This window comes from Podarcis cretensis, assembly GCF_951804945.1.
Source record: "Podarcis cretensis genome assembly, chromosome: 16".
Lineage (NCBI taxonomy): Eukaryota > Metazoa > Chordata > Lepidosauria > Squamata > Lacertidae > Podarcis > Podarcis cretensis.
Window position 1 is genome coordinate 597,916 of NC_137186.1, and position 23,486 is coordinate 621,401.

The 23,486-nt window shown below is 46.9% G+C and overlaps 2 protein-coding genes and 1 long non-coding RNA gene across 3 annotated transcripts in view; 1 reads left to right on the forward strand and 2 right to left on the reverse strand.

The window, feature by feature from the left end:
- LOC307205878 overlaps positions 1–6,976 on the reverse strand; it is a 110,392-nt gene extending 103,416 nt beyond the window's left edge. Inside the window, exons 1-2 of the long non-coding RNA XR_013834147.1 lie at positions 6,748–6,976; positions 5,738–6,014 (exon numbers count right to left, since the gene is read on the reverse strand). This is a non-coding gene — a long non-coding RNA (uncharacterized lncRNA). The remainder of the gene's footprint in view (positions 1–5,737; positions 6,015–6,747) is intronic.
- Positions 1–23,486, reverse strand: part of LOC307205600 (uncharacterized protein) — a 286,408-nt gene that overhangs the window by 76,520 nt on the left and 186,402 nt on the right. The window lies entirely within an intron of this gene.
- Positions 10,909–22,461, forward strand: LOC307205675 (SLAM family member 9-like). Its single transcript, XM_079958374.1, has 5 exons — positions 10,909–11,162; positions 13,353–13,960; positions 15,219–15,542; positions 19,750–20,007; positions 21,969–22,461. The coding sequence occupies exons 2-5, from the start codon at positions 13,903–13,905 to the stop codon at positions 22,157–22,159; spliced, it is 831 nt and encodes a 276-aa protein (XP_079814500.1). The 5' UTR covers positions 10,909–11,162; positions 13,353–13,902; the 3' UTR covers positions 22,160–22,461.

Consider the following 23,486-nt stretch of genomic DNA (forward strand, 5'->3'; position numbering starts at 1 on the left):
ACATTAGGAAGAACTTCCTGACAGTAAGAGCTGTTTGACAGTGGAATTTGCTGCCCAGGAGTGTGGTGGAGTCTCCTTCTTTGGAGGTCTTTAAGCAGAGGCTTGACAACCATATGTCAGGAGTGCTCTGATGGTGTTTCCTGCTTGGCAGGGGGTTGGACTCGATGGCCCTGGTGGTCTCTTCCAACTCTATGATTCTATGATTCTATGAATAGAGACATTGGATTCTTATCTCATTATACATGATAAAGCTATTTTTAAACATCTCACCCCTTGCTTTTTCCTATAAGACCAACTGCAGTCGTTAACAGTCGTCAACAGGTTTACCACACCTATCAGCCAATCACCCATTCCCACCACCCTTCTGAGTAATCCCCCTCCCCACCCTCCCACTATATATATATAAGGGCCTGGTGACTTCTGTTTCAGTGTATCGGAAGAAGTGTGCATGCACACGAAAGCTCACACCAAGAACAAACTTAACTGGTCTCTAAGGTGTTACTGGAAGGAATTTTTTTTATTTTGTTTCTTAGTCAGGAAATGGCATGCAACTCAGCAACACTTTGCAGCAGATTTTGTACCTATGGAGCAGTGGCCAGAACTGAAGGTCCCCCCCCCCTTTCTAAGGCTCCTCCTCTCCCAGCTGTTTCCCAAGCAGTCTCAAATTGTGGCTGCGCACCTCTGGCCCCTGTTCTGCTCTTTTCGTTTCTCTGCGTGTCCTGGGAGGACAACGATGAGGGGAGCTTGTCGCAGCAGAACAGGGAGACTCACTTAATTCTTCAGCAGCCCCTTGGCCCCCTCCTTTGCTTCAGCCTCGGAGTCTGAACTGCTCTCTGACACAGGTTCTTGCTGCTCACTAAAGCCTGTTGTCCCTTAAGCATCCGACCCTCCTGCCAATCTTCTCCCTCTGACCTCTCCTCGGTGCCCCACCACCAATCCCCGGACTCTAAGCCTTACTCCTCTGGGGGTTCCCTTGGGGGTTCCCCAGCTGGTGCCTCCCCCAAGTCCTCTTCATCCAGCCAGTCTCTGACATGAAGTTTCCAAACCATCTTCCGAGGCAGTCCTGTGTATCAAATAGGCTTCCTCATCCACCATCAGATCTTGGATGAGGGACGACTGATTCAAGGCCGCTTTGATTGATTGATTGATTGATTGATTGATTGATTCCATGAAATTTAAACACCAGAGAATTTTATGAAAACCATAAAATCGGGGGGGGGGGGGAGGTTATGATACATGCACAAAAATGCTAAAACAGGCTAAAAATCACACCAGCTTCCTAAGCTTCTGGGGAGACTTGTCTGAAAAAGAATTGTTTTTAGCAGGAACCGAGAAGCGTACAGTGAAGCCACCTGCTTGGTCTCAAGTGGCAGGGAGTTCCAAAGTGCACGTGCTGCCATGACTTGCATTTATAGCCCACCCCTTTTCTGCAAAGGGACTCAAGGTGGTGAGAGGTGAGGCTGAGACGCAGTGACCAACCCAAGGGTCAGCCAGGGGGTTTTATGGCCAGTCTGAGACTCTCACCACCACATCACACTGGCTGCCTTGTGGTAAATTCCTGGCCTAGTTTGCATGTCAAAACTATTTCTTTATTGCATTTATGGTTCATTTGCATTCAAAGTAGCTGATGTGGTTCTGCCCTCTCCGCCATTCAACCCAACCAACAACCCTATGTGATCGGTTAAGCACTGAAGCGATGCTCCCAGAGGGCAAAGGGTGAACCATATAGATTGTGGCATGTTGCCTCCATGAGGACTAGTGGCATGCTCCAAACTAATAATAATAATACCTTTATTGTCAATGTACAACCTGTGTACAATGAAATTAACAGAGTCTCCCCCCCCCCACAAACACTCAATCTCATTGTACTATGTGTGCTTGTCGCACAACACACCAACCCCGTCAGTTGCACTATATATTCATACCTCATGTTACTTCCGCTTCATGTTACGTCCCACAGCAACCCAGAAGTACCGGAAAGGGTTACTTCCAGGTTTCGCTGTTCGCGCATGCGCAGAAGTGCAAAATGACGTCACACGCATGCGCAGAAGCGGTGAATCGCAACCCGCATGTGCGCAGACGTGGTTCTGCTGGTTTCGCTCTTTTCATGTTGCGAACGGGCCTCCAGAATGGATCCCATTCGCAACCAGAGGTACCACTGTATTATTTTCCATTCAGCAGCCTAACAGCCTAACAACCTACGGATAGAAACGGTTTTTTAGCCTGTTGGCACGACTAATCATGCTTCTATATCTCCTGCCCGAGGGTAGAAGATTAAAGAGGTGCTGGCCGGGGTGTAAATCGTCCCTGAGAATTTTTTTCACTCTCCTAAGGCAACGATCCCTTGCGATGTCATCTAGCGGGCTCAGGGGACAGCCCATGATATCATGTACTGTGTTCACCACCCTCTGTAGAGACTTTCCGTCCATTGCTGTCAAGCCAACGTACCACACTGTGATACAATATGAGAGGACACTTTCTATTGTGGACCGGTAGAAGGAGGTCATCAATTGTTGTTTAACACTGTTCTTTCGCAAGACCCTGAGGAAGTGGCGTCTCTGTTGGGCCTTCCTAACCACCTGAGTTATATTGTTTTTCCAAGTGAGGAAAAGGTAAAATCCCAGGAATTTATTTTTTATATATATATATATAAATATTTATTAAAAATTTTTAAATACAAAATGCAAAAATGATAAATATAACATGAATCATAACACATTTTTCAAAACTTCTTTGGACTCCCTCACGTCTCCCACTCCCACTTACATCATTATGACCTTTTTCCAGCAATTTATCATCTTGTTTACATTCTTAAATCTCGTTCAATTAACTTAATTTAATAATTCTCCAAAAATTTTATATTTTCCTCAATCTCACTTATCGTCAAATTCAAATCTAATTCAATGGTAGGCAGTTATTTATGATCTAGCATCCTTCTTAGCCTTCTGCCAAATTACAATACTTTTGTAGATAAATCTTGAATTTCTTCCAGTCTTCTTCAACCCTCTCTTCTCCCAGGTCTCGGATTCTGCCAGTCATCTCGGCCAGTTGCATATAGTCCATCAGCTGCATCTGCCACTCTTCCAGTGTGGGTAGATCTTGAGTTTTCCAATTCTTAGCAATGAGTATCCTTGCTGCCGTTGTTGCATACATAAAAAATGTTCGGTCCTTCTTTAACACCTTCTGGCCGACAATGCCCAGAAGGAAGGCCTCTGGTTTCTTAGTGAAGGTATACTTAAATACCTTTTTCAACTCATTATATATCATTTCCCAGAAGGCCTTCACTCTAGGGCAAGTCCACCAGAGGTGAAAGAATGTTCCTTCATGTTCTTTACATTTCCAACATTTATTATCAGACAAATGGTATATTTTGGCAAGTTTAACTGGGGTCATGTACCATCTATATATCATTTTCATTACATTTTCCTTCAAAGCATTACATGCAGTGAAGTTCAGCCCTGTGGTCCACAACCTTTCCCAGTCCTCAAACAAGATATTATGCCCAATATCCTGAGCCCACTTTATCATAACCGATTTAACCATTTCGTCTTGTGTATTCCATTTCAACAGCAAGTTATACATTCTTGATAGTACCTTATTTTTTGGTTCTAACAATTCTGTTTCCAGCTTCGATTTCTCCACCTGGAACCCTACCTTTTTGTCATTTTTAAAAACTTCTTTAATCTGAGCGTAATGTAACCAGTCTCGCACTTTATCCTTCATTTTCTCCAAACTCTGCAATTTCCAATTGTCTCCTTCTTTTTCTAATATTTCCCAATATTTTGGCCATTTGGCCTCCATATTGGGTCTTTTTCGGGCCTTAGCTTCCAGAGGTGAAAGCCACCTCGGGGTTTTGTTTTCCAATAAGTCTTTGTATTTTGTCCAGACATTAAAAACTGCTTTCCTGACATTATGGTTCTTGAAGACCTTATTGATCTTAACCTTATCGTACCATAGGTATGCATGCCAACCAAAAGCATTGTTAAAACCTTCCAGGTCCAATACGTCAGTGTCTTCAAGAAGTAGCCAGTCTTTTAGCCAGCAAAAAGCTGCGGCTTCATAGTACAACTTTAAGTCCGGCAGTGCAAAGCCCCCTCTTTCTTTCGCATCAGTTAGTATCTTAAACTTAATTCTGGGCTTTTTGCCCTGCCAGACAAATTTAGATATATCTCTCTGCCACTTCCGGAAGCACTCTGTCTTGTCCACAATCTGCAATGTTTGAAACAAAAACAACATCTTTGGCAATACATTCATCTTAACAGCAGCAATTCGGCCTAACAAAGAAAGCTTCAATTTTGTCCAACTATCCAAGTCTCTCTTAATTTCAAACCAACATTTTTCATAGTTATCCTTAAATAGACTCAGATTCTTTGCTGTTATGTTTACCCCTAGGTACTTTACTTTTTTAACCACAGTTAGTTCTGTTTCTCTCTGAAACTGTTCCGATTCTGTATCTGTCATATTTTTCCCCAACACCTTAGTTTTCTGTTTATTTAGTTTAAATCCTGCCACCCGACCAAAATCTTGAATCAGTTGTAGTACTCTTTTTGTACTAGATTCTGGCTCCTGCAGGGTCAGAACCAGGTCATCTGCAAAGGCTTTAAGTTTATATTGTTTCGCTCCGACCTGAATCCCTTCCACCAACCGGTCCCCTCTAATCATATTCAAGAGCACCTCCAGAACTGATATAAATAACAAAGGGGAAATCGGGCAGCCTTGTCGTGTTCCTTTTTCAATTTTAAACTCTTCTGTAACCACATTGTTTACTATCAATTTAGCCTTTTGTTCTGAATATATTGCATCAATCCCATTCTCAAAACCCCGACCCACTCCCATTTCTTTTAAATTTCCCTTCATAAATTTCCAAGAGATATTATCAAAGGCCTTCTCTGCATCTATAAAAATTAGCACTGCTTTTGTATTTATATCAGTTTGCAAAAGTTCCAAGATGTCAATAATGTTCCTTGTATTAGCAAACATGTGTCTACCTGGGAGAAAGTCTGCCTGGTCTTTATGAATTACTTCATTTAAAACTTTTTAAAGTCTACTTGCCAGGACATCTGCAAATATTTTGTAATCCACATTTAAAAGGGAGATGGGACGGTAGTTCTTAAGTTGTGTCTTTTCAGCTTCCGATTTTGGTATCAATGTGATGAAGGCTTCCTTCCACGATTCCGGCGCCCTCCTCCCCTCCATAATTTCATTGCTAACCTCCATCAGTGGTTGTATCAAGTGGTCTTTTAATATCTTATAATACTTGGAGGTTAGCCCATCAGGCCCTGGAGATTTGCCCAGTTTCATGTTTTGAATGGCTTGTTCAATCTCTTGACGTGTTATTTTACTGTTCAGGAGAGATCTATTTTCTTGTGACAATTTTTTAAGTCCATTTTTCTCCAAAAATTGTTTAATCTCAACCTCATTCTGCGGCCCTTGAGTATATAATTTTTTGAAGTATTTCTGGAAACACTTTCTGATCTCCGTGGGGTTCTGAATGTTTCTTCCTTCAATTTCCAAATTTGTAACTGTATTCAATTTTTGTCTCTTCTTCAACTGCCAAGCTAGCAGTTTCCCACATTTATTTGCCGATTCAAAAGTTTTTTGTTTCATTAATTTAATCTTCCACTCTATTTCCTGATTTATCAGTTTAGAATATTGTGCTTGATAGAGTTTGATTTCTCTCAAGATCCCAGGAATTTAAAGGAAGAGACTCTCTCCACACACACACACACACACACACACCCCGATATACAATGGGGCAGGTTCCCCTCTCTTCCTCCAAAAGTCCAACACCATCTCCTTTGACTTTCTAATATTTAGGTGCAAGTTATTCTCTAGGCACCATGCAGATATTTTTTGAACCTTCCTCCTGTACGCTGATTCATCTCCAACTAGAACAAAAAAGCATCACTGCTTCTCCTATTCAATGTTCAGCATCTCTCTGCAACCCAGAATTCTCTTCTTATATTGAGGCAACATGAATTGGTCCATCGCTGAGACTCCACTGTCCCTCGCTCCTAATTTGTTAATAATAAAATAATAATAATAATAATTTATTACTTACAATAAATTTCCCCAGCCACTCTGGGCAGCTTCCAACAGGAGATTAAAAATACATGAAAACATCAGTCATTAAAAAACTTCCCAAAGTTCTCAAGGGGAACTGTTCCCTTTGTGTCATGCTTCCTAGTCCCTGGGGAGAATTTCATTCTCCAGCTGCCTCCCCTCCAAAAGGAGAAGGCAGAGTTGGAAAAGATTCAGAAAATGATCAAGGGGGGTGAAACAGGAAAGGCAGCAGTGTTGGGTTTTGGGTTTTTTTTGTCTCAGAGAAAAGATGAGTAAGAAAGGACATGGTAGAAGCCCATAAGATCCTGCACAGCACAGAGGAAGCAGACAGGAAATGGTTTTTCTCCCTCTCTCAAGACACCAGAACTCATGGACTTGCCATGAAGCTGAATATTGGAAGATTTGGGACAGAGAAAACAAAGTCCTTCTTCACACAGTTACTCTGTGAAACTCTCTGTGGCATTTTCATAGGTAGGAGAGGATATATTAATTGCAATTTATCCCTCCAGGCACTCATGTGTATGGGGCTGAACAGAGTTCAAAAGCCCCACCCTTAGCAGCAAAACTGAAACATGTAGGAATCAGCTGTGAAGGCTTCTTTTAAGTAAGTCCAGCTGCAGAGCCAGTGGACTCCCCCTTTTCCTTTAGCCTGCTTAAGAAATCAGGCAAATATGAATTACTTACTCATTGTCTTGCCTTGGTTCTCAGCTGCAGCATGTTGTGCAATGTCCAGACTCCTTATATTCAAAAAGGACTTTCCTTTCATAAACATATAACTGAGAATAATGTATCTACAATCTCATGTTTATTCGCATTGTTCCTGCACAGGATTCTCCCTATTAACATTTCAGGATCTTCCTCTGTCTGCTTCACTTCACACTGACATGCACTCAGGATCCCGAAGAAACCTCTCTCTCTCTCTCTCTCTCTCTCTCTCTCTCTCTCTCTCAGACATTCTCCCTCACACACAGAGAGAGAGAAGAGCAGAAAAAGCAGTTAAAAAACGACAGTTGCTGGAATAACAGTCACAACAGAATGGAATGTCTTTCTTATGTGACTCACAGTCAGCCAATCACATGAGAGAGCTACAGCCAAGGGGGGGAAATACCATACTGAAAATACACAGCAAACATTCCCATTTCAGGGAATTAGATTATCCTTAACATGGCAGCAGTAAAAACGATGGAGGTAAAATGTTTATATTTACAATAGAAACAGCCTCACGCATGGGTCTGGGCTGGAGCCAGCGGACGGCATGTCTATCCTCAAGGCTACTCAAAGAAGGAGAAAGGGGGGGGGGAAGGAACAGGGAATTATATATGCCTTCCCAGGAGAGGAGGGGAAATGACATCACACGGAGCCCTCTCTACCAGTTACGTTTCTATGGTCTGAGTCTTTGCCTATCAGCAATACAGCTCTGTGGTCTCCTGCACCTAAACTTACTAACTGGGAAGAATATATATTGTTGGATTTTGACCGCAACCTCCCACACTCTCCCAGGGGAGCAGTGACAACAAGGGGATGAGTCAAATTCATGGAGGAGTGTCAAGGTCTGGTTCACGGGCAGTCAAAGTCCTGGCAGGGGATGTTAGGACCGGGGGCAAGATGGGGGTGGGAGCAGGAACGGGGGTCCAGAAGCCAGGAGTCATGAGCCAAGAGTCCAAGGGTCAGAGAGCCGGGAGTCAAGAAGCCAAGGGTCTGAGGGTCAGGAAGCAAGGAGTCACGAAGTCAGGGGTCCGAGGATCAAGAAGCAAAGCAGGGAACGTGTTGCTGTGGCCAAGAGCCAAAGGGAAATGCTGACCTTATATCCCTTCCTGGCTCTTGCCACCAGGTGCTGTGAGTTACCAATCGGCCTCACCTGTGAGGCCGCACCTTGCCTCTCCAGAGCAAACTTAGGAAGGCCCCAGTCCTGCGAAGCCCTACTGGTCCCAGGGCCTGGCTCCTGCACGCACTCCCGACATCCCATGAGAGAATGGGCTCTCCTACCTCGGAGGTTTTTAAGCAGAGGTTGGCTGACCATCTGTCATGGATGCTTCAGTTGAGATTCCTGCATTGCAGGGGGCTGGACTAGATGGCCACCAGAGGTCCCTTCCAACTCTACGATTCTGTGTTTCTAAGGGTCACCTGGTCCAACCAACTCCCTGCAGTGCAGAAATGACAGCCTAAGAATACCTGACAGGTGGCCCTCCAACCTCCATTTGAAACCAACAGTGAAGTTGACTCCACCAATGTCCCGGTCCAGTTCATGGGCGAAGTCCCGGCAGGGGACATTGGGACCGGGGGCAAGATGGCAGGGTGGGAGCAGAAACGGGAGTCCAGAAGCCAGGAAGCCAAGAGTCCAAGGGTCAGAGAGCTGGGAGTCATGAAGTCAAGGGTCCGAGGATTAAGAAGCAGGGAGTCACGAAGTCAGGGGTCCGAGGGTCAAGAAGCAAGGAGTCACGAAGTCAGGGGTCCGAGGATTAAGAAGCAGGGAGTCATGAAGTCAGGGGTCTGAGGGTCAAGAAGCAAGGAGTCACGAAGTCAGGGGTCCGAGGGTCAAGAAGCAAGGAGTCACGAAGTCAGGGGTCCGAGGGTCAAGAAGCAAGGAGTCACGAAGTCAGGGGTCCGAGGGTCAAGAAGCAAGGAGTCACGAAGTCAGGGGTCCGAGGGTCAAGAAGCAAGGAGTCACAAAGTCAGGGGTCTGAGGGTCAAGAAGCAAGGAGTCACAAAGTTAGGGGTCTGAGGATTAAGAAGCAAGGCAGGAAACGTGTTGTTGTGGCAAAGAACCGAAGGGAAATGCTGACCTTATATCCCTTCCTGGCTCTTGCCACCAGGTGTTGTGAGTTACCAGTCGGCCTCACCTGTGCGGCCTCCCCTTGCCACTCCAGAGCAAACTTAGGAAGGCCCCAGTCCTGCAAAGCCCTACCGGTCACAGGGCCTGGATCCTGCATGCACACCTGACAAGGAGGAAGGGGGCTATCAATGGCTACTAGCCACAACGGCTCTGCCCTGTCCCCCCAGTGGGTGGCAGCCATGCTTCTGAATGCCTGTTGCCAGAAATCGCAGGACGGGAGAGTTGCTCATGCGCTCAGGTGCTGATTATGGGCTTCCCACAGGCATTAGGCTGACCACTGTGAGGACAGGAGGCTGGGCCAGATGTGCCCCCTTTGGCCTGATCCAGCTTATTGTGTTCTGATGCTCAGACCTGTCACCATCTGATTCCTGAAGAAGCAGGCAAAGGGCCACCTCCCTTGTTGTTGTTGTTGAGTCATTTAGTCATTTCCGCCTCTTCATGACCCCCTGGACCAGAGCACGCCAGGCCCTCCTGTCTTCCACTGCCTCCCTCATGTTAGTAGCCTCAAGAACACTGTCCCACCATCTCGTCCTCCGTCGTCCCCTTCTCCTTGTGCCCTCCATCTTTCCCAACATCAGGGTCTTCTCCAGGGAGTCTTCTCTTCTCATGAGGTGGCCAAAGTCTTGGAGCCTCAGCTTCAGGATCTGTCCTTCCAGTGAGCACTCAGGGCTGATTTCCTTCAGGATGGAGAGGTTTGATCTTCTTGCAGTCCATGGGACTCTCAAGAGTCTCCTCCAGCGCCAGAATTCAAAAGCATCCATTCTTCGGCGATCAGCCTTCTTGATGGTCCAGCTCTCACTTCCATACATCACTACTGGGAAAACCAGAGCTTTAACTATACAGACCTTTGTTGGCAAGGTGATGTCTCTGCTTTTTAAGATGCTGTCTAGGTTTGCCATCTCCCTTTAGAGTAGACTAATCCACAAGGCTTACAGCTAGAAGAGGGTGTTTTAAGCTCTCTCCGTTGGGTAGCTTAGCGAGGCTTAAGTTTTGCAGATCACAGCTGATGTCAGGCTGATAACAGCAACAGCAACACGCTTTCATCTGCCTGTCACAAGGAGGGTGCAGAACAACATGGGGGTTTGGATAAAAAGGCCTGCGAGGGCACCAATCCCACAAGTGCCCCCATAAGTAAGAGGACGGAGGCTGCCGCAATAGACCTCGAGCACCAACAACGTGCTCTGATCTCTCGGCCGTTGAAAATACCCCCACTGGCATTTCCACATGGAAAGCAAAGAGCAGAAGCTGTGTCCCTTGCCAGGCAGTGCCTGATATTACACTCACATTTCTGTGAGCCCTGGGGACTCATTGCCACAAGATGTCGAGGTGGTTGATAGACATGGGGAAGGATCGGCGGGGCAGGATTATCAATAGGGGAGATGTGAGGAGTTTGGGCTCAGCTCAGCTTGCAGAAGAGGGCTTTGCTTGGAGTTAAGGCAGATGGAGAGATGGGCTTTCAGATAATAATAATAATAATAATAATAATAATAATAATAATAATATTTATACCCCACCCATCTGGCTGAGTTTCCCAGGCAAGAAAGCAGTGACCTGATAATGTTTGTAAAGGTAAGGGTAAAGGTAAAGGGACCCCTGACTGTTAGGTCCAGTCACAGACGACTCTGGGGTTGCAGCGCTCATCTTGCTTTACTGGCTGAGGGGGCCGGCGTTTGTCCGCAGTTTTTCTGGGTCATGTAGCCAGCATGACGAAGCCACTTCTGGCGAACCAGAGCAGCGCACGGAAACGCCGTTTACCTTCCCGCCAGAGCAGTACCTATTTATCTACTTGCACTTTGATGTGCTTTCAAACTGCTAGGTTGGCAGGAGCTGGGACCGAGCAACAGGAGCTCACCCCGTTGCGGAGATTCGAACAATAGACCTTCTGATCGGCAAGTCCCAGGCTCTGTGGTTTAACCCACAGCGCCACCCGCGTCCCGATAAATGTTTGTTAAACCCTTCCTCAGGCTCTTCTCGTGTTCTTATGGACCAGCATATTCCTCAAACGGCAACTCTCTCCCAGCTGCTTTAGAGCCAAGGAAATCGCAAGCCACCCCAACGGCCAGTGCTATAAGCCAAAGATAGACGAGAGAAGGAAAGGAGGGTTCTGCTTTGGCAGCCTTCCCAGCTTTGCAGCAGATAACCAAAGCCTCTCCTATCTGATTTTATTCTTTCACTTGGGACCCAGGGCTCCCCACAATCGAGAAACAACAGCGATCGTTTAGCAGATTGGTAGCAGATCTGAGCAGCCGTCATCTGACCTGATAAGGTGAGCAAGAGAGGAAGTGCTTCATTGGCTCCATCTAGCTCAGTGTGGCTGACACTGACTGGCAGCAGCAGCTCTCCAAAGCTTCAGGCAGGAAACTTTTTCCTAGCCTTGTCCGGAGATCCCCTCAGGGGCTGAACCTCAGGCCTCCTGCTTGGAAAGGGCGGGGGCTGTACAGCTGAACCCCCCCATAAGGACATCAGAAGAGCTGGGAACCCCAAAGGTCATCCAGTCCAACCCTCTGCAGTGCAGGAATCTCAGCTCAAGCATCCATGACAAATGGCCGTCTGAGCTCTGCTTAAAACCCTCCAAGGAAGGGGGGTCCCCTTGGGGTTCCTGCCCCACTCTACAAGTCTATGATTCCTCAGACTTTTCATGATCACATTTAATTCTCTCATATATATATATATATATATATATATATATATATATACACACATACATTTTTATTATTTTTTTAACATATCACTTCCAAGAGTCATACAACATAACTTCTCATCTTATACAATATTTTTAGACTTCCATCAACACCTCTGATGATTTTCCGTTCTTTGTCACCTATTATGCATTTCTTAATTTCTATATTACATTTAATTATCCTTAACTAATAATTCTCCTCATTGTCTTTTTTGCAATATTTCAAATAATTCACCTTACAAAACTTATTGCAGAAAACGAACGCAATCTGTTCATCACAGTTACTTTTCAAATAGTTCATATATTTACTCCGGTCTTCTAAGAATCTCTGATCCCACAGGTTTCGAATCCTTCCTGTTAGTTTATCTAATTCTGCGTAGTCTATCAACTTAATCCTGCATTCTTCTTTCATCGGTAGTTCTTCTTGCTTCCATTTTTGTGCCAGTAATATTCTTGCTGCTGTTGTTGCATATAAAAACAACATACAATCCTGTCTATTAATATCATCTCCTACAATGCCAAGTAAAAATGCTTCTGGTTTCTTAATAAATGTATATTTCAACATCTTTTTCATCTCATTATATATCATTTCCCAGAAGTTATTCACTTTTTTACATTCCCACCACATATGATAAAAAGTTCCCTCCTTTTCTTTACAATTCCAACATTTATTACTTATTTTATACATTTTAGCTAATTTTACAGGGGTGATATACCACCTATACATCATGATCCCATCTAATTCTCGAGAGGGAGGGGGTTAATATAACAATAACAATAACAATAACAATAACAATAACAATAACAATAACAATAACAATAACAATAATAATTGTTTGTTTGTTTGTTTATTATTTATACCCCGCCCATCTGGCTGGGCCTCCCCAGCCACTCTGGGCGGCTTCCAAAAAAAATATTAAAATACTGTACTACATCAAACATTAAAAGCCTCCCTAAACAGGGCCGCCTTCAGATGTCTTCTAAAAGTCTGGTAGTTATTTTTCTCTTTGACATCTGGTGGGAGGGTGTTCCACAGGGCGGGTGCCACTACCGAGAAGGCCCTCTGCCTGGTTCCCTGTAACTTGGCTTCTCGCAATGAAGGAACTGCCAGAAGGCCCTCGGATCTGGACCACAGCGTCCGGGCAGAACGATGGGGGTGGAGACGCTCCTTCAGATATACTCCCTCCTCCACCTCTCATAATCTTCTCCTGATCAGCTGAGACAGTGGCTGCTTTGCATTCTTTGCCGCCCTGCCTGCAGAGCGGGCCCATATCTTGATTTGGGGGGGTTTCTTGTGGTGCAGAAAGGGGAGAATCACCCCAGCGAAGGGAGGGGTTTAAATCATGCGCCACCTGGGCGAGATGCCAAGGCAGATTGGCTCTTGCTCTTATCTTGACCCCGAGCTCTCCTTATCTCTCTGCCAGGAAAGATTGACTGTTGATGGCTTGTGGTCACCTCATCATTGACTCACAAACTCCACTCTGGGGCGGGCAGCACTCTGGGGGGGGAAACAAGCCTTTCGTCCAGCTGCCCGGCGTTATCGTCGCAAGGCTGACCGTTCGCCTGGCATCTCGGCTCAACACCTGTACCCAAAGTGGCCCATCCGAGTGGGCAGCTGGGTAGAACTGCAGAGCCGAGTGCGGATTCTGCAGGCAGCAAAAACGTCCCTGGCAAATTATAACCGAGATCAGCCTTTTTATGCTTCTCTGCCGCTTTGCATGAAAAGCCCCAAATGAACACATTTCGGTTTCAAGCCCTGCATCTTACTCTTCACAGAGCTACAATTCCCAGCGCCCTTAAACTACAGTTCCCGGGATTCTTTGAGGAGCGAAATGTGTTTCCAGTGTGCTTCAGATGTGTGGTGTGCACACAACCTCACAACTGCCAGATGTCAAGCTGCTCATTGACATACCCCTTGCCCCCCATGGCCCAGGAGTTTAGATCTGCCTCCAGAGCTCTCTCCAAGCCCCGTGGGCACCCAGGGGCCCCACCTAGGGATGTGGCGTCAGGCGAGGCTGGCTGCTGCTCCTTCATCCTCTGGAACCTCTCATCCTTCATTCTTCCGCTTCACAGAACCAGCAAGGACGTCTTCTTCCACTTTCTGGAAGGTGTTCAGAGCCCAAAGGGAGGCCTCTGGCAAACCTGCGGTGTGGGACACGTGCCCCCAAGGGCCACCCTGGCTTCCTTGGCCTGAGCTTCAAGAAGGCGGGCAGGAGGAAGCCACTCCCCCCTTGCTTTGGGCCAGAAAGGGGAGGGAGAGGCGGCTGCCCCTCTGAGCTTCCCAGGCTCCTCGCACATCAATCATCATCTCTCCAGAGAGGCAGGCATGGATCCCCTCGTGGTCTTCCTCCTCCTCCTCCTCCTCTGCACCTTCCAAGCTGCAAGTGAGTAAAATCTGGGAGACTCTCAGTTAAATTCTCTCTCTCTCTCTCTCTCTCTCTCTCTCTCTCTCTCTCTCTCTCAAAATATTTTTATTGCAGTAGCTTACCTAAGGTTATACACAATAACTGTAACCATTCCAAACATAAAAATAAAAAGGTTCTTTCGAACATTCAGACTTCCTTCCCTCCTTCTTTTTCTTTTTTCCTGCATCTTTTTCCATTCATCTATTATATATAGTAACCAAAGTTCATTTCACTTTACAAGTGTCACTGTATCTCTGCCAATGATTTCAACTGTCTACAGTGGTCTTTTTAGTATATTAAGAAGTTATTCCAGTCTTTTAAGAATACTTGGGTCCTCCTGGTTTCTGATCTTTCCCATCAGTCTTTCCATTTCTGCATATTCCATCAGTTTGGTCGGCCACGCTCCCCGGGTCGGTACTTCTTTCCATCTGTGGGCTAGTTGCATACATAAACAGTCTTTTATTTTCTTTTGGTAGTTCCCCACCTCTTATATCTAACATAAAAGCCTCTCAGAGCCCAACTAAGTTTGTTCTTGGTATACACTTTCATGTGCTTGCAAATACCAAGAACAAACTTAGCTTATACCAAACACAAACTTAGTTGGTCTCTAAGGTGCTACTGGACAATTTTTTAATTTTTTTCTATATTTAGAAAATTCACTGATTTTTTAACAAAAGTTTTCTTTTTTTTAAAAAAATAATATTTATTACTTTTAAAAGGAAAGAAGACAGAAGAGAAAAAACAAAATAAAAAGAAAAGAAAGACAATACAATACAATACAAGAAGTTTTCTTCAAATTTTCTTATATCATATGTAACCCAAGGTACCACCGAGGTTATCGTATGTAACCCGAGGTACCACTGAATTTGTTTTTTATCCTATACAGTGGTACCTCAGGTTACAGACGCTTCAGGTTACAGACGCTTCAGGTTACAGACGACTCCGCAAACCCAGAAATAGTACCTCTGGTTAAGAACTTTGCTTCAGGCTGAGAACAGAAATTGTGCGGCAGCAGCGGGAGGCCCCATTAGCTAAAGTGGTGCTTCAGGTTAAGAACAGTTTCAGGTTAAGAACAGACCTCCGGAACGAATTAAGTTCTTAACCCGAGGTACCACCGTATTTTGGAAATGTACATCCAGGTTTTTCTTCGCAAGAGAGTGGGGCCCTAAGCTACAGCTTGTTTAGTTTACATGTAAATCCAGCACTGATCTTCCCCCTTCTTGGTTTGTTGCCCCAGGGCTGGATGACACAGCAGGGGTGAACCTCGTTGAAGGTTTTGGGGAGTCCATCACGTTGCCCCTGGAGATTCCTACCCAGAACATCTCCACGCTCTTCTTGAACTGGAAGTCTTTGTCGAGGAAGAAGGCACTGGCTCTGTGGACCCCCCAGCACCCCTTGTTTATCATCGACGCAGAGTATTCTGGGAGAGTGAACTACTCCGAGAAGAATAATGTCTGGCAAATACACAACTTGACCCTGGCAGACGGTGGACCCTATGAAGTCGTGATGGGAGTCGTCCCCCGTGAGACCATCTTAAAAAATTACACACTGTTCATATTTCGTAAGTTCTGAGGGCACAGCAAGGCTTCTTCGGGAACCGTAGGATGGTAGAAATGTAGCATTGGGTAGGAGTCCCAAGGGTTCGAACCCCCTGCAATGCGGGGGTCACTCCTAATAGGGCTTGCTGTTTGTGGCATCAGTAGATCCTCAGGGAAATGTTGCCAGAAGGAGTAGTTTAGAGAAAAGTTGGTGTTAGAGAGAATCAGCTCATGGGTTGGAAAAATAAGGGGCATTATCGAGGATGTGGGGTCTGTATCTTGGGCTACAGAGACAGCCACTTGATTCGGGACTGGCAAAATAAAGTTCTTCTTCATGCACCACATACCGTATTTTTCTCTCCATAAGACGCACCTAGTTTTTAGAGGAGGAAAACAAGAAAAAAAATATTCTGAACTAAACAGTTGATGTATGATTTTTGTGGTTCATGCTGTGGCCACAGACATGTGATTTGACGGTGACTTTGGGGTAGCCCAATGCAAAAATCCATGTGGACCCGTGCTTTGTAACCACGTTTTTGCGACATTGCGGCCCCACGAAACAGTGGATGCGAGGTTTTTTGGTGCAGGCTGTAGCCATGGACATGCTATGTGATCTGATGGTGAATTTGGGGTGACCCAATGCAAAAATCCATGGGCTTTTACCTCCCCCCTCCCAGGCAGCCTCCTTTATCGCTAGCATCCCTTATCTCCCTCCCCGATCTCTTGCAGATTAGCAGCTTTGTTTCAGCACCCACTTCCCTCTTTCCAAAAAAAAAAGAAAAAAAGAAAAAAAAAAAGAGCATGATCTGCTTTTCACGCCTGGGCAATTTGGCTCCAGGGACCATGCCTTCGCTCCATAAGACGCACAGACATTTCCCCTTACTTTTTAGAAGGAAAAAAGTGTGTCTTATGGAGTGAAAAATATGGTAGTTAAAACTGTGGAACTCCCTTCTGCAGGAGGCAGTGATGGCTACCAAACTGGGTGGCTTTAAAAAGAGGATTGGGCAAAATCATGGAGGAGGAAAGGGCTATCGATGGCTACTAGCCACAATGGCTAGGCTCTGCCCTCACGGTTGGAGGCAGCGGTGCTTCTGAACACCAGGTGCAGGAGATGGCAGGAGGGGCGAGGGCTCTTGTGCCCAGGTGCCACTTGCAGGTTTCCTAAAAGAGGCATCTGTTAGAAGAGGAGGCAGACTTGAGGCCCCCTTTGGCCTGATCTAGTTCTTATGGAACCTCCAGGTTCAGAGGCAGTCTATCTGGCTTCCTAGGTTCCTAGGGGCATTTGGCCACTGAGAGGGCAGGATGCTGGACTAGGTGGGCCATTGGCCTCATCCAGCAGGCTCTTCTCACGAGGCAAAATGTGCCTGTACTATTATTTGGGGGAGGTGAGGAAGTACACTGCTCCCCACTTTCCAGTGCTCTATTTTTCCTCCACCCCCCAAAAAAATCCTGCAGATGAATCCAGGGCCAGCAGCAGCAACCCCTCACCCAAAAAACGACACCCCTGCGTGCTGCAGGAAATAATAGCAATTCAGAGAAGCAATTAGCCGAAACAGTTGCATGATAACAGGAAAGGGGAGCCGCCTGCAGTGTGAGGCCTGGCTGCGTGTGAGCAAAACCATCTTGAAACAAGACTGCAGAGGCCCCGGGCGTGATGAGAGGCTTTCCTACCCTGCTGCTGACTGGTTTCCTGCGAGGGGGGGCTCAACTGCATCTCTGTTGATAAGAAACCAGCTTGCTCCTCTCAGAGACTTAGATCTCTTCTTCCACGAAGGCGAGCTGAGTCAAACTTCCAAGTTCTTGAGAGGAAGCCAATCAACTGTCGCATTGCAACATTTCGCCAGAACACCAAGGCCATGGCCCACCTGGTGCAGCCTCCTGTCCTCACAGTGGACAGCCAGTTACCTCAAAGGGAAACCATTGTGCAGGATCCGAGCGAAGAGCAGCTCCCCCCCCCCACAGTTTCCAGAAGGGGCATTTGGGAGCCTTGCTGCCTCCAACTATAGAGGCAGAACAGAGCCCTCTCCCCCTCCATGAAGGCCCCCATTACTCTTTTAAGGCCAGCCAGCTCTACCTCTCTCTTAAATCAGAACTAGTGAAGGCGGTGAAGGTCCTGTGTGAGTGTCTGGAGGCAGCTGGAGGATGGATGGCGGCTAACAGATTGAGGTTGAATCCTGACAAGACAGAAGTACTGTTCTTGGGGTACAGGAGGTGGGCGGCTAGTCCTGAATGGGGTAACTGTGCCCCTGAAGGACCAGGTGCGAAGCCTGGGAGTCATTTTGGACTCACAGCTGTCCATGGAGGCGCAGGTCAGTTCTGTGTCCAGGGCAGCTCCATCTGGTACGCAGGATGAGACCCTCCCTGCCCGCAGACTGTCTTGCCAGATTGGTGCATGCTCTGGTTATCTCCCACTTGGACTACTGCAATGCGCTCTACATGGGGCTACCTTGGAAGGTGACCCGGAAACTACAACTAATCCAGAATGTGGCAGCTGGACTGGTGACTGGGAGCGGCTGCTGAGACCACATAACACTGGTCTTGAAAGACCTACATTGGCTCCCAGTACATTTCCGAGCACAATTCAAAGTGTTGGTGCTGACCTTTAAAGCCCTCAACAGCCTTGGTCCAGTATATCTGTAGGAGCGTCTCCACCCCATCATCCAGCCTGGACACTGAGGTCCAGCTCTGAGGGCCTTCTGGCGGTTCCCTCCTTGCGAGAAGCCAAGTTACAGGGAACCAGGCAGAGGGCCTTCTTGGTGGTGGCACCTGAGCTGTGGAACGCCCTCCCAGCAGATGTCAAGGAAATAAACATCTATTTTACTTTTAGAAGACAACTGAAGGCAGCCCTGTTTAGGGAAGTTTTAAATGTCTGACGCTGTATTGTTTTTAATATTCGGTTGGAAACCGCCAAGAATGGCTGGGGAATAATAATAATAATAATAATAATAACCCCAGGAGTCATCTAGTCCAGCCCCCCTGCAGTGCAGGAATTGCAATTCACGCATCTCTCACAAATGCCCATCCAGCCTCTGCTTAAAAACCTCCAGGGAAGAAAAGCCCACCACCTTCTAAGGGAGTTCGTTCTGCTGTCAAACAGCTCCACTGGCAGAAAGTTCTTCCTAGTTTCGTCAAAATCTTGTTTCTTGAAATTTGAATCTGTCGGCTGGGGTCCTGCCCTCCGGAGCAGAAGAAAACAAGCCTGCTCTGTCTTCCATGGGATGACCCTTGAGATATTTGAAGATGGCTCTCATATCTCCTCTCCGTCTCCTGAAGAGAGCACAGCAGAGGTTATATTTTCTGAGAATCCTCCGGAAAAACAATCACTCAAAGGACCTGTTGATGGCATTTTACCATTGTACTGTGGAGAGTGTATTAACTTACGGTCTGTGTGTGTGGTTTGGGAGCTGCATGGCCAGGGGAAAAAACAATGCTGTCCAGGGTTGTAAAGACTGCAGAGAGAATAATTGGGTGCACTCTTCCCACCTTGGATCAAATCTACGCTTCCAGGTGCCATAAGAAAGCGGCAGAGATAGTGCAGAATAGTGCGCACCCCGGAAATGATCTCTTTCAGCCTCTGCCTTCTGGAAGAAGGTCCAGGGTTATAAAGACTAGGACCAGCCGCCTGAGAAACAGTTTCTATCCAAATGCGATTTTGGTTTTAAACACAGTGTAAGGTAGTCTCTTTGGGAGTATATTCTATTTAATTGTGGGGTATCAGAGTTTTTAGGGGGCTAACCCGGTTGGGATAGCTGGGATAGCAGGCTTGTTGGTTTTAGAATGTCTGATGTAGATTTTTAAAATTTCGTTGTTCTGCAAGGCACAATGACAATCAAGATTATCGTATCTTCTCCATCCCTCTCAACTGTTCCTCATAAGGCTTCGTTTCCAAACCCTTGACCATCTCAGTCGCCCTCCTCTGCACACGCTTCCAGCTTTTCAATATCCTCCTAAAACTGAGGAGCCCCAAAATGGACGCAGTATTCCAGGTGGGGTCTGACCAAGGCAGAATACAGTAGTGCTATCACTTGATCTGGACACTAGACTTCTGTTGATGCAGCCTAGAATAGCCTTTGCCTTTTTTGCTGCTGCATCACACAGTTGGCTCACTATGGCCAGATTCAGTCCCATAAAGGGTTGGGGAGGAAGTAGAATGACGTGCTTCTTCCTCTGCCTCCCAATTCTTGCCCATCTCCCACCCCCACCCCCCCACCTTTCCCTGCCCCTCTGCAGGCATCAACATCACCAAAATGTGGTGGGAGATCAGCTCCTGCACTTTGTTCTGTGAGTTGGGGGCCGGGAAGATGGCCAACGTGACCTACAACTGGACTCTCACGGCAACGGGGGCCCCACTTTCCCAAAGCAGCCGACTCGACCTCGTCATGCGCCCCACAGATGCGCATCAGTCCTACTCATGCGTCGCAAAGGCTCTTGGGGTCCAGGTGACATGGGACATCTCTCCCTATGAAGACTGTGGGGTCAAGGCTTCAGGTAAATGCCTTCAGGGAATCGCAAAATCAAAGAACTGGAGAGTTGGGAGGGGATCCCGAGGGTCATCTAGACCAACCCCCTACGATGCAAGGGACACGGCAGAAGTTCCTAAAATAATGCCTGGCATGGAGAAAGCAGAGAGGGGAAAGGTTTGCTCCTTCTCTCCTAAAACTAGAATTCATGGGCATCCAAGGAAGTTGTCCATTGGCAGATTCAGGATGGATAATAAAATAAAAATAATAATAATAATAATAAAATTTTATTTATATCCCGCCCACCCCAGCCGAAGCCGGGCTCAGAGCGGCTAACAACAATAAAAGTAGCACAGCATTCTAAAATCATTTCATTTTAAAATCAGTTCAAATCAGATTAATGGCAACCATTGGGCTAGAGTTCTGTGAGGATTGCCAAAGGAGGGGATCAGACTGTGCCATGGCCAAAGGCCTGGTGGAACAGCTCTGTCTTGCAGGAAAGATGTCAAGTCCCGCAGGACCCTAGTCTCTTGGGATAGAGTTTTCCACCAGATTGGGGCCACAGCCGAAAAAGCCCTGGCTCTGGTTGAGGCCAGCCTAACCTCTCTGTGGCCTTCAATATGTTTTTGTTTGAAGACCATAAGTTCCTTACCAGGAGAGGGAGTCCCGTAGGTACGAGGGTCCTAGGCTGTATAGGGCTTTAAAGGTTAAAACCAGCACCTTAAACCTGACCCTGTACTCCACTGGGAGCCAGTGCAGCTGGTATAGCACTGGGTGAATGTGATCTCGCAGTGAAGACCCCATAAGGAGTCTCGCTGCAGCATTCTGCAGCCTCTGGAGTTTCTGGGTCAGTCACAAGGGCAGCCCCACGTAGAGCGAGTTACAATAATCAAGTCCGGAGGTGACCGTCGCGTGGATCACAGTGGCTAGGTCAGGGCGAGAGAGGTAAGGCGCCAACTGCTTAGCTCCTTAGGATAAAAGAAAGTCTTTCTTCACAGCAGCACAGAGTTAACCTATGGAACTCCCTCCCACTGGACAGGAGGCAGCAATGGCCACCAACTTGGGTGGATTTAAAAGAGGACTGGGCAAATTCATGGAGGAGGAGAGGGCTATGGAGGGTTCCTGGCCACAACTGGAGGCAGCAGTGTTTCTGAATGCCGATTGCTAGAAATTGCAGGAAGGAGAGAGTTTCTCTTGTGCTCGGATCCTACCACTAAGCTTTCCTTTGGGGCACCTGGTGAGGAGGCTGGACTGGATGGGCCCCCTTCGGCCTGATCCGGCAGCAGCCAGGCTCTTTCTGTGTTCTTATGGAAACTCCAGGTGCAGGAGCAGTCTATCCAGTCCTAGATCCTTAGGAGTATCCTGTCCCTGAGAAAATAGGATGCTGGGCAATAAATAATAATAATAATAATAATAATAATAATAATAATAAATTAATAATTTATTATTTGTACCCCACCCATCTGGCTTGGCTTCCCCAGCCACGCTGGGCGGCTTCCAACAAAGATTAAAAATACATCCAAATGTCACACATTAAAAACTTCCCTGAACAAGGCTGACTTCAGATGTTTTCTAAATGTCAGGTAGTTGTTTTTCTCTTTAACACCTGATGGGAGGGTGTTCCACAGGGCGGGCGCCACCACCAAGAAGGCCCTCTGCCTGGTTGCCTGTAACTTGGCCTCTCGCAGTGAGGGACCCGCCAGAAGACCCTCGGATCTGGACCTCAGTGTCTGGGCAGAACGATGGGGGTGGAGACGCTCCTTCAGGTATATTGGGCTGAGGCCATTTAGGCTAGATGGGTCTGATCCTGCAGGCTCTTCCCATGTCCTTATATTTTTTTCCAGATGAGTTGCTGGTTTTAAGCCAATCCTTTGCCTCCTCTCTTTGCACAGCACTTGGGAGAATTTGTGGTTTTGGGCTAAATAAGTTTATGTGATTTCCCAATAAACAAACATGAAACAATTATCTCTCTCCCTCTCTCTTCCGCAGGACTTTTCATGGTGCTCTGCTACTGGGCTGCCAAAGTTATCCTCACGCCCGTCCCCCTCTTCTTCCTCTATTATCATCACTTCAAGAAAGCCAAATCCACACAATATACTGTCTCAAAGGAACGGACAGACGTGGACTACGAAGTCATCCACTTTGAAGAAGCCAATTATGAAATGGACTACGTAAATTAATGTCCACACGGAAACGATTCCTCTGAAAAGGCGAGGGCCAAGTTTGCCGCTGCTTCCCACCCGCCCCAAAGTCTCCAAACATTATTTCCAGTCTTCCAGGAGTCGGCAGCATTTGAGCAGCTCAGTGGGGCTTCTTTCTCCCAGCTAAACAGTGTTAACGGAAAAATCTGAGGGCTCCCTTGGACAAAAACAAAGACACCAACCAGGATAACTTGGAGCAAAACAGCAGCCTGTAGGCTTGGCCTTTATTGGAAACTGACGCGACAGGACTCCCACCCGCAACAAGATGAAGCAAAATGGAAGTCCAGTCCGTGCTGAATCCACTCCCATATGCAAGTCCTTTGGGACCTTGATGGTCTTCTGTCTAGGACCATCAGGGTTGGCATAGCAACTGGGCAGGGCTCCTGTGGATGTGCTGGGATGCTCAAGGGATTATGGCCGCCCTGTATCAAACCTTCCCCATTTTGTAGTCCTTCCTTCATGGAGTAAAATAAAAGTGGAACAGTGCAAATCCGATGTATGGTTGATTTTCTATGAATTTATAACAGAAACGTTGCTTATGTCTTTGTGTGTGTGTGTGTGTGTGTGTGTGTGTGTGTGTTGTGTTTGTACAAATTGAATGATGGGGGGGGGGGGTTTCCTGCAACAACAGGACCCCTCGCTCTGCCAGTTTCGCCCTCAAGGCTACCTTTCAAGTCAGCTGGAAGTAAAGGGTCATAGAACTGAAGGTTTGGGGGGTGGGGAACCCCAATGCCATCAAGTCCAACCCCCTAGAATGCAGGAACCCAAGGCCCCAAGCACAGAGAACCTTTTTGAGACCTCAGTCACAGAATCATAGAATGGTGGAGTTGAAAGGGACCCCGCGGGTCATCCAGCCTGACCCCAGCGAAATCAAACACTCAACCGATTGCTGGGCAGTGTGCAATCACACGCCTCCTCCCAAATAAATTTTGGGTACCCCCAAAAAGCACGTTCTTATCCCAATTTCCAGCAAAGAGGAACAGAATCGCAGTCAAAGTTGATGGTCCGTCCTGCAGCTGACACTTGGGGCAGAGGGAGATGCCTTATGCAGAGTCAGGCCCTGGGCCCACATGGACTGGCAGCAACGGCTCTCTGGGATTTCAGGCAGAGGCACTGTCCCTGAGCTACCTATCATTCTTCCACCCTTTCCAGTGTCATGCTGTATTAAGCCACAGCGCTAGGCACCATTTCCAGGGAGGTGGCCCTGTGGAACTCCACGCCACTTGCTTCTCAGCACATAGGGAGTGTGGAATCTGTGGCTGTTTCAGAGACCGGCCCCCTTGCACTGTGGCCCTATATACACGCT

What these genes read in the sequence shown, in the direction of transcription:
- LOC307205675 (XM_079958374.1), top strand. Translation starts at nt 13,903, where the DNA reads ATGGATCCCCTCGTGGTCTTCCTCCTCCTCCTCCTCCTCTGCACCTTC. An exon ending in CTGCACCTTCCAAGCTGCAA is followed by an intron (nt 13,961 to 15,218) that starts GTGAGTAAAATC and finishes TTGTTGCCCCAG; the next exon opens with GGCTGGATGACACAGCAGGG. An exon ending in TTACACACTGTTCATATTTC is followed by an intron (nt 15,543 to 19,749) that starts GTAAGTTCTGAG and finishes GCCCCTCTGCAG; the next exon opens with GCATCAACATCACCAAAATG.